This window comes from Cephus cinctus, unplaced genomic scaffold (assembly GCF_000341935.2).
Source record: "Cephus cinctus unplaced genomic scaffold, Ccin1 Ccin1_scaffold0857, whole genome shotgun sequence".
Taxonomy (NCBI): domain Eukaryota; kingdom Metazoa; phylum Arthropoda; class Insecta; order Hymenoptera; family Cephidae; genus Cephus; species Cephus cinctus.
In genome coordinates this window covers 1234038-1244447 of record NW_014333443.1, presented here as the reverse complement: position 1 = coordinate 1244447, position 10410 = coordinate 1234038, and the positions used below count along the sequence as shown (strand labels likewise).

General features: G+C 36.7%; 2 protein-coding genes and 1 long non-coding RNA gene across 5 annotated transcripts in view; 2 read left to right on the top strand and 1 right to left on the bottom strand.

Moving 5' to 3' along the window:
- The window catches only part of LOC107270974, a 38477-nt gene extending 34800 nt beyond the window's left edge, over positions 1 to 3677 (top strand). The window contains exon 5 of the transcript XR_003060708.1: positions 3561 to 3677. The gene's annotated coding sequence lies outside the window, so the exon portion shown is untranslated. The remainder of the gene's footprint in view (positions 1 to 3560) is intronic.
- Positions 149 to 5882, bottom strand: LOC107270906. 2 transcript variants are annotated; one of them, XR_003060711.1, is made up of 8 exons: positions 5453 to 5882; positions 5309 to 5358; positions 5078 to 5236; positions 4824 to 4978; positions 3842 to 4041; positions 3590 to 3784; positions 3322 to 3493; positions 149 to 3120 (listed from the first exon to the last, which is right to left on the bottom strand). It is a non-coding gene; the product is annotated as an uncharacterized LOC107270906 (long non-coding RNA). The 2 variants fall into 2 exon arrangements; XR_003060710.1 differs by having other exon boundaries at positions 3590 to 4041; positions 5214 to 5236; positions 5453 to 5880.
- A 1175-nt stretch (positions 5883 to 7057) lies between these two features.
- Positions 7058 to 9457, top strand: LOC107270885. 2 transcript variants are annotated; one of them, XM_025088200.1, is made up of 4 exons: positions 7058 to 7185; positions 7330 to 7512; positions 7974 to 8100; positions 8179 to 9457. In XM_025088200.1, the coding sequence occupies exons 2-4, from the start codon at positions 7403 to 7405 to the stop codon at positions 8302 to 8304; spliced, it is 363 nt and encodes a 120-aa protein (XP_024943968.1). In that variant the 5' UTR covers positions 7058 to 7185; positions 7330 to 7402; the 3' UTR covers positions 8305 to 9457. The 2 variants fall into 2 exon arrangements, 1 of the variants encoding a protein (XP_024943968.1); XR_003060709.1 differs by lacking the exon at positions 7058 to 7185 and having other exon boundaries at positions 7331 to 7512; positions 8179 to 8412; positions 8472 to 9457.
- Positions 9458 to 10410: the final 953 nt, after the last annotated feature.

Here is a 10410-nt window from a genome sequence, read left to right as displayed (position 1 = left end):
TTAAAGCATGACCAGTGGCTATAGGATGAACTTGCGTTTATGCAATTGCTATATGATATATAATACGTTATATATATATATATATATATATATACATATATTCATTTATTCATACATCATAATCGAACGACGATACTAAAATCTCGCGTGTTTATGCGCTATCCATTATATACGTACATAGTTATAAAGAATATATTTAAAAATCAATTGGTACCGTTGTGACCGTCTGGTCGAAATCGCGTGACTTTTGGAAGGCGCAATTTGTTATGACAAAACGTATTGACGTGTCGCTAATAGTTAGGATTCCGAAAGAATTTCTCAAGACAAGTGCGAACGTCTTGGATAATTTATTAAAGGCAGAGGCACGCACGTTTTGAGTAGAGATGAAGCGGAAGGTACTTAGCATTCCGTATATAGACATACATGCGTATACACAATATATCCATATATATAATTAGGTACGTAAAAAAATTGTTACATGTAAATACCAAGGATACACATTCCTGACTGTATAATTACTAACGTGTATACAACATATGGATCTATGGCAGGTAGTAAAATTTTAATATTTTTCTTTTTTCGTTACAGGGCAAACACTGCTTGTACAGCAGTGCCAGGTATGCCCATTAGTAGATAATTGTATTAAGAATATTCGAATTAGAGACGAGCAGCCGGCCCGTAATACATTGATACTGACGACCTCAAGCCACAGTCGAAAATTGTATCGTTAGTCGACGCTAGGCATACTACTGCTAGTTACGTTATTAATCAACTATTTCAATATGACTCGTGGCGAATTGAAAGCGGATTGCGATGCGCCGCATGTATCGCAAAAGCGTAGGATATCGAAATAAAATTAAAAAATCGCATACGCTACCGAAATACCTAATTTACCGACTGAGGAAGTACTTTCGAAAAGGTTAGAACTGTTAGACTGTAAGCAGGTCGGCTGTATCGCACGGAGCCATGACGTGTACCCTAATTAAATTACTTTGTTACGGTAATCACAGGCGCGTCGCTTTATACCGGTCTGAAGTACGCTTACGATACCAGACGCAGGTTAGTAACGAGATATTAAATAATTAATGAAGAATCGAGTATTTCTTTTTTTTGGAACGATCAATAGTGGTTGGAAAAAATTCTTGGAAAATCTATCGACAGGATTTCAATATTGACCACGTTACGTATGTGCATTTATTGTGCATAGAAGCGACACCGGCTTTCGGTAAAGGGATAACTTCACTGATGTGTATATATATGTATTAGCATGTAGTACATAACGGGGCTATGTATCCATGCGTGGAGATATGCACGCGTAGGTATGCATACGCACGTAGGCTACGGCGGCGTCCTGTAAATAATGTCGAAAATGCAAATGTCACGTGCCCTCGACAAATGGAGTCGCGGTCGAAAATCTTTTCGGGAGACCTGAGCAAACAGAAACTGTTGTGACAAATAGAAGGTAACCATGTTTGTACAGTAGCCAGAGGAGACTTGGGTATCCTGTGTATTCTTTTCATATAGATGTTTGCCTACCTATTAATGGTGCCTGTTTGACACGGACGACACCATTTGAATACTTGATATGTAACAGCCTGTACGGTATGATACGGTGTAATGTATTAAGAAAGACGTTCATGATCATTTGTTTCTATTAGCTTGCTGATATACAGGTCGTTTCACTATGGGACCAGTTACAGCTTATGTATAGTAGGTCTATGCTTTTGGGAATGGTATGGAATTTTTGTTCTTTTTTTTTTTTGTTTCTATACCATGAGGTTCTCGGTAGCGCAATATTTTTCTGTGTAAACTCGTACCGATTGTAGTTTGGTAATTTTTCTCCTCTTTTCGAAATTCTATCGTCACCTCGTCGCGAGGCGCTTTTTCGAACGTGCATGAGATACGCAAAGAGATTTCTATTGGAAATTGCGTAACGAAGAATTAAGTAGGATAACGCGGTAGCGTATGTATAGATATATATTTTTTTTTAATTATCCAACTTGTGTATACTCATAATTATATTTACTTCCTTCTTAGTTTACGCCGTTTTGTGTAATTATGCATAATCTCTCTTGACTGGTATCGCTATAATGAAATCGTTGAAATTCTTATTATGTCCTCGTGATTAACATTAAGTTGGACATCGCATGTCATCTGACTGTAAAGCTCTTGACTTCCAAGTTTCACGTCAGTGCTTCGCCTACAGAAAATCCAAAATCTTTTATGTACCACGCAACGGCCTATCGATGTTCGTTTTATTTTTTTTCATCTTATTTTTTTACATTACAGCAGCCTCCGAGCAGATTTTAGGAAACAAATTCGCCCGTTTCTTTGTGTCAAGTTATATCACGGAAGTGTAATTACACGTGTAAAATATTCTTGCAATTAAAAACAATCGAAATTCTTTGTCTGACTGCGATAAGCAGTTAATTATCTATTATACAAAAATTCTATGTCATTCAAACGGTATCAATGGTACGATACACATGATATTGTTTCTATTTTATCAGTGTCCATAGCCGTGTACGTTATTAATTCGTTTTATTAACACAGGCAGATATCTCTGTTGTTCATTTATATTTTTAACGTCTTCCTCCTTGTACGACCCATTCGATTGTTATAAATAACTTTTTAAATATTTTAATGCTCCTGCAATTATTTTAATAGGACATATTTAAGGCTCGGATAAACGTAGAATTTATTTAGCTTCCGTCATGATTTTTTATGAATTTTACTACGTAGTCAATTATTTTTTCGATTCATCGAGTGGGGCAACACTGCAATTAGGTGCATACATTTGGTGAAACAAAAACAGGCCTATGCGCTCCTCGTTGTAGATGTACAAGCACTTTGGATTTTGCCGTTTTTCATAAGTATACCTGTTACTGAGGTTATTTCTCTGTGTACTTATTCCCTTGTAAAATTCTTCCAACTAACCGACTCTTTGTACAATTTGGGTCAACGTCACCAAGCTTAGATCGTAAGACTTAGACCAGGTCAATGAATCTGTAGATGGCTGTGACTCGTAGTGGGTATAACACATCCTGGTTTTTTATGGCCTTATACATACAATCCTGCACGATCTTGGCATTGGGATCTTTAATCGTCGCGCACGCAACTCTACGGTGAAAAATTAAAATTCGAACAGCCAAGAAAATTTAACTCGACAAAATCTCTCTCTTGCTATTGAAAATAGGATGCCCAAATATAAGTGAAATCCAACTGAAATGTTCCCTCGGAGTATCTAATTGTCTTAGATAAGCAGTTAAGCCAAAACGAATATAAAGAATTCAAATCAAAATACCGTTAGCTCAAACATACCTGTCCATTCTAAGTGACCCAATCCTTATAGTTCAGGCATGTAAATCCGTAGGACAGCGTAAATGCATTTTTCAATTACAATTACGAACGAATAAAACCCACCAAAAATTTGGCAAAGTAGTCCAAATTTCAAATCCGATCGTCGTTAGCCTGTAGAAGTGTGAAAGACATCCTAAAAAATCCCAAAGATGATTAATTTTTATACGATTGATATAAAATATCTTTTTTCCTTTTTTAAGGTTTTTAAAGGATGAGAAGCAATAATTACCCTCCGGCCCTGTAGAGGTTAATGTGCTTGATATGAAGAGCGCTCTGACCGGATCATAATAAATGGCTATCGAAGACGCCGATATGATGTCACTCAAAGTGTTCCAAAGGATTAAGGTTGTTCCCATTCTACGTTTTAATACATGTATGTATACTAATCCCAAATACATATGCATTTGAGTGAGAACTTTAGTGCCTGATTTATACAATTGAGTCAATAATAATTAATTAAGTTAAGTTGAGACTCAGTTACTTCGCATTTGGCCATCTAGCGGTCGTATTTTCAACCTCGACACTGGTGAATCTCATTAGATTTCGGTTAGGATCAGTAGAATCACCCAGATGATACTTGCCGGTCTAAATTGATTTATTTGGCATACAAGACTAACGCCCTTTGGTCTGTATATTTTTGCTATCTGGAACTCGTGCATAATCAGATTCTGAAATCTAAGACTGCACAACACGTCTATCGAATGGAATGCAGATTATTTACAAAAAGTTCGAAATCGTTATTCGGGTAAGTCAAACTATGTCTAGGGATATTAACAAGCGCTTACACATTGCTGGCCCAATGTCAGAAGCTTATAAATCTGCCTAGTCACGCAATCATCGTAGCATAACTGTGTAGTTATTAAGTGATTAATTTGTTAAGTATAATCGTGAGTTTCATTCGTTTCAGAAACTATAGGCTTGGTATTGATACAATGGTCGATTGGTTAACTGATATTGTTAAATTATTTAATAATTGAATCATAATATGATCATTGAAAAATGAACTTGCTCGAATGGAATGAATACTCCGATATTTCGTTATGGGACCTAACAATATCTCCCATTATCAATAATGCACAAATCAGGGATAAAAAAGGGCCCGACTACTTCATGCTACTTAGTTCACAATCATCGTCATGCGTGACTATTGACTATACGTATAGTCAATCCACGAGTGAAGCGCGATGACAGGGGACTCTTTTACGTAGCAAGCTCTAAGAACATGGCCCCTCAAAAATACCATGTAATAAAACGGGCCATAGCAACATAAATATAGGTATACGATATATAATAAAATATGAAAATGGAACAATGTCTGGAGGTCGATCTCCGAAAAAAAAAAAAAGTAAAGCGTTAGGATAACTACAGATAATCTAAACTCTTAGACACGCAGTTAGGCAACTTTTTTCTCCGATCTTTTCGTTCCTTTTATATCGTTTTTTTTTTCAAAACACTTTTCTTACCTCCGAACAACGGGACTGTATACCAAACTGTTTCGTATGGTCTGGACAACAAGGCCCCGTCACGAGCGACCAGGCCCCAATTCGTATTACGGTAGTATACAATCCTAATATTTCTTTATCATCACCTGTGTCCCTTGCGCAATTCCACATAGAATCTATGTACAACATAAAGTATGTCGAACTCGTGTAAATTCGAATTACAGCTACAACACCTTCCGTACTTTTTTTTCGGCACTCGTACATTATGGAAATACCTGGTCTGGTGAAAATTCGTAACATGCTTCTCGAATTACGAAACATAAAATTACTAGAAAATGACTAGTGCTCTCACGCCGATGATACCATAGGGACTGTACTGTAAGTATATCTATACGTATAATCAAATCTAACCTTTCATTTGGATTTATTTCGACCTAGAAAAAAGAGTGCGTTATAAATAACTTGACCATGGGACCTCTAACGTTTTACAGAATGAGTACACTTACCGTTAAGACCTCCAGTTGTATTTTCTTACTATTTCTTTATTGTCCTGCAACTATTGTATACGCAAAAATTGCATGATTATTTTATTATAGTTGACTGTACCGGATACCTGTCACTTGTTACACGAATCTCTATTCTCTAGTTACCTGTTGAAATGCCTAATTGATAATATCAGAGATCTTGCACTGGTGTATCTCATGTATATACATTCGATCACTGTCAAGGTCCTAGGTTAATGGCCTCTGTGTGAAACGCTCTTGTATCATTGAGTTAATCAAAAATTATACATAGCTTTTGGATAATTTAACAATGCGAATGAGGGGCTGTTCGTTTGTACTTTGTGAACTAACAAGAAACGTACACTTGGTGTAAAACATAGTATGCTAGAGAACGTTGTCAATCCATTTCAAAGATGGCTGCCACCGGATGCACCGAGTCTTAGAAGACTTTCGAATTCTGACTGAAGGAATTGCAACGACAAATAAAACTGTCGCGAACAGCGCCACTCGGTCGGCGAGTGGTAGCATCAAGAAGCTCATAAGTATATTTGAAACGACCCGGCAAGTTTAATTCAATTTTAATACGGTATTACGACCAAAGCCCGCGCCATTACAAATTTCATTAAGATAACAATGGGAGCCAAGATGTCGACGCCGATGAGAAGACCATTTATGTCAACGGTGCACCGTGCCCAAATGAAAGATTAGACGAATTTCGATTTAACCCGAGACCATATCAACCGTGGCAATTTAAATATTCAAAACGTTACGCGATGAAAATTTACCCTGACGGATCTCGACGCTGTATTAATATCCTGACGACGCTATTGTCTGACATCGTGATAATACACATAGGGCCTATTTTATTCGGGTATTTTTATTCAGAGGTCATACACGTACGGACACCCTATATATTTTTCAATTATGTACTTCTCTATACATTAGTCATACCACACACGTGTCTAGAAAGATCTTTGCCAATTATGCAATAAGCCAGTCAGTCAACCGACCGAACAACTTCGAAGTGGTTAGTATCCAGACACTATTTTTTTTCTTTTTCAATAGCATTTTCTTACTGTCTACTACAGACTTGATTGGCTTCACGACAACAGACTAGAAACACTAGTCCTCGGAATATTTTTACGTGTTCCCATAATTACCCTCTGCACAATGCAGGGTTATGAGAAAGAGAAAGCATCCGATGGCTACGGAGCATTGTATAACCTGTTGGATATAACTCCGATTGAAAATCTATATGTATATATATATATATATCAAATTTTTGTACTCGTAATATTTGGAGATTCGAATATGACAATTTTAGACTTTTTAACGTACACTTCAAAGATTGAGGTTAGAGAGTGAAATTTTTTTATTACTTTTGTTTTATCCATCCAAAAAGCTAACCTAACCTAAATCTAAGTAGAATATAGATAATCTATCGATTCCGAGAAGTAGTAACGAGATAGTAGCAGACCGGTGATTAGTTTAAACGTTAGTCGCAACTAAATAATTGCGGATACAGGGCAACGGTGTGCTTATGGCTCGAGGATCCATGAAGGATAGATCACTAGATCGGATCTAGGGATAGAGTTAATTGGGCATTTTGTACAATTATAAAATACCGTCGGAACTTGGAATTACCGTGATACAGAAAGAAAGCTGCATTGTTTTCCAGATGCAGGTAAGAGCTCGAATGGTCCATTATTATATATACATAGAGTATATATATATATATATATATACAATTGGGCAGGGTACATATCATACTTATGCCAAAGAACCATAAAGTTAAAAAAATATGTTCGTCACGTTTAATTTTGAATTCAGTGACTATTCGCGCCAAAACGGACAACTGCACTTCCGTGAAATTCACAACAGTAAGTACAGTCACAGTACCAACTGAAATTCGTATAATCGAATAAAAAAAATTATTCATCATTCAGAGAATCATCCTATACATTACATTTGTACGTACCTTTTCGAACCTGACTTCACGTTACTACAACTGTCTTTTGTTTTAAGTTAATAACGTAACGCGAGCAGGACTTTTCAAAATATGTAATTACTCATTGGTTCGTAGACTGTTTAACGAGAATGCCAGTCAAACGTCCAACGTGGCAGCCTGCTTTGGGCATTCGAAAACCGGACAATATCATTTCTTCGGATTACGTCAATCGAAAGATTTTCATGCCGTCCTACGATTCGTAAGTAACTTTCATAACCCTTTATTAGTTATGTATATCGTCATCTGCACTTTCGTTTTATTTTATTGTTCATTATAGTCGTTCTTAAGAACGTCTGTTATGTGAAATTACGTTGTGTCCTAATACGTCGAATCATTTAATTTTCTAACCTCCTCGTATCTCTCAACGAAATCCAATCGCGGCCTGTGCCTCTTACTGTACGTAGGAAGCGGGTTACCTTCTTAGCCGTAGACATTTTGAATTTTACGCGAACACCTTTGACGATGTCTTTTAATTTCGACACGGTCCTTTATTACGAAATAAAATCGCGTCTAAATCTTCTGACTCGTTACACTTGCGACACACTTTCTACGCTTGATGATATATTTATGTATTATTCTAATTTTTTTTTTAATTCCTTGTCTTGACACTTATTTCCTGTGGACCCCGTGAACTTATTTATTACACAAACTTATATACAGAGATTGTCGTGTGAGCATGGACCAGCTAATTACTAACGAGTATCAGAGGATTTGGTGGCGGGAACGAAACGCTTGGAACGTTTTAGTTGCAAAACCAAATGCACGTAACGAGATACTGTTACGAAAGGTAATTAAAAAATTTAATAATTGAATTAATGAAAAAAAAATTCATTCACTTATCGGATTGTCGTGATGTAATTTACAGACAATTCCAAGAAAAAAACAATCACCGTCATCGAAGGACAATACGAAATTGTTGCCGTCAAAAAGTCATCAAAAGAATAAAACAATTATCGATGACCAAAAAAATGATCCCAATCGTCAAAATTAATTAATACATCAAAATCTTGTCGGTTATTAATTTTACGAAATTTCCCATTCCGAATCCTGCTGACGAACCAAAAACTGTTCTGGTCCTTTCCGTAACCTTAAAAAAAAGGTTAATTATTTATCGCTTTGTTTGATTTTATTCGAAATTTTTATTACTCCGTACTTTAGATTACCCGATATACTGTAACAGCGCGATAAGGCCGTCCTCTACTTGTGGATCGATCATAAGTGGACGATCTATATTTTTGGACAGATCATTTCGAATCTCATTGCCACTCGAGGCTACCAGATGCAGTCGACCTTGATACCACTATATCTATAGTCAATAATCTGTTATTGATTGCGCAATTCTTCGCTCTCACAGAGAAATCAATAAAACGTCTACAACCGCACTAGCTGCGTTTGCACTTGAAATCAAAACAGGTTACATACAGATAATGATAAAATCGTCGTCCGTCATTATTGACAGTTGAGGTACAAAGGAATTTAAGTCATCCATAAGTATCGTTATTTTTGAAATTATTAAAAATTTAAAATCTCCGTATCCACGTATGTGCGTATACATAACGCCGTGAATGACGTCGGCCATTAATTATCATCCGACCACTTAGTGATTTATCATGACATACAATGACTATAGGTTTAAAAGTAAAAGTCTTAGACTAAAACTTGACCGGCTGATTTTTGGTGTGTGAGAGAGAGAGAGAGAGAGAGAGAGAGAGAGAGAGAGAGAGATACGGAGATGAATGGATGAACGAACACACGGATGGATTGGTGACTTTCTTATGATAGTGTCTCCCATTGGCTGTACGTTGGTCCATTTAGATAAAAAGTGCATTAACTATGACGAATACAGCATTGGTGTTGTTCACCAACCAGAAGATGCGAGGGACATGTTGTTTTCAACTAGTCTAAATCAGTCTAGCTTTATCATTCTTTTTTCATATACCGGGTGGTATGCTTTTAAGTCCATTTATCCGAATGTATGTATATATACGTATTTGTCCTTTGTGTTTGTAAAGACATTACGAATTTATTGGGCCCAAAGCACTTTTAACCGATTTACATCTTTACTTTGTGTAACTTCGGAGGACTTTGGTTGTATGCATTTGTATGTGTATGAGATGTGTACTTAAAAGAATATGAAGCATGGATTCTTTTTTCTTCTTTCTTTCTCATCGTTGGATTCATGCGTATTCCGGAATTAGTCATAAATTTCGGATCGTGCCGTGACTCTACTTTAATAATTAATTTGATTTATTCGAGACTTTTGATCATTATGGGATTCGAATACGTTTTACTCGTGTTTTCTGTTAAGGTTTTATCCAAGAATGTTTGTGGATCTTGGATACATAATTTTCACTCCCGTTGAACGTATGACTTTACGTTTAGTTTAATGGTTCTCTGTGTTTCTTGAAAGAGTATTGCATTCTAGGGTAAGCAAAAAGGTATGATTTTCAATTGTGGAGTTTTACCTTATTCCATTTAATGTTGATTTACATGAGTGCTTAATATTTTTCTTACTGTAATTAGATATCTTGTATACTTTCCTTCAGTTTATTTCTTCTCATAGCATTATTTTGCTGGGAATTTTTTAATGAAAGATAATAGTGAAAAGACCTTTTGACATCTATAGGTTTTTGTCGAAACTTCTGAGACATTATAGCGTTACGACACGTGGTAAACAATGCGACAAAAACATCGACTGCTATGGTAACTAAAATCTGCCGGTAATATAGCGTAAGGTAATGGCGAGAGCTTATGCAGGAGGGTGCCCCTGTTGAGACTGCGCAGTCTATGAAAGAGACTCGGTCGAGTCTCGCGCTAAGTACAGGCAACCGGCTGTACAGGGCGCAGAGCGCCGAGACTTTACTCGAGTCAACTCCTTATACCTGTGTTTGGAACTAAATATCTTATGAACCGCTATATATGAGGAAAAGTTATTGATACATGCACTATAGGAATTGAAGGTTCTGAAGCGATTGCCACCAAGTTCAATACGATTAGTGCACGAGATCAGGGCGTATTGAAATGGCGAGCGAGATGATTTTATTTCAGTTCTGTCGTCGTCGTCGTCGTCTTCGCACGTCCATCGCATTTTTTACAC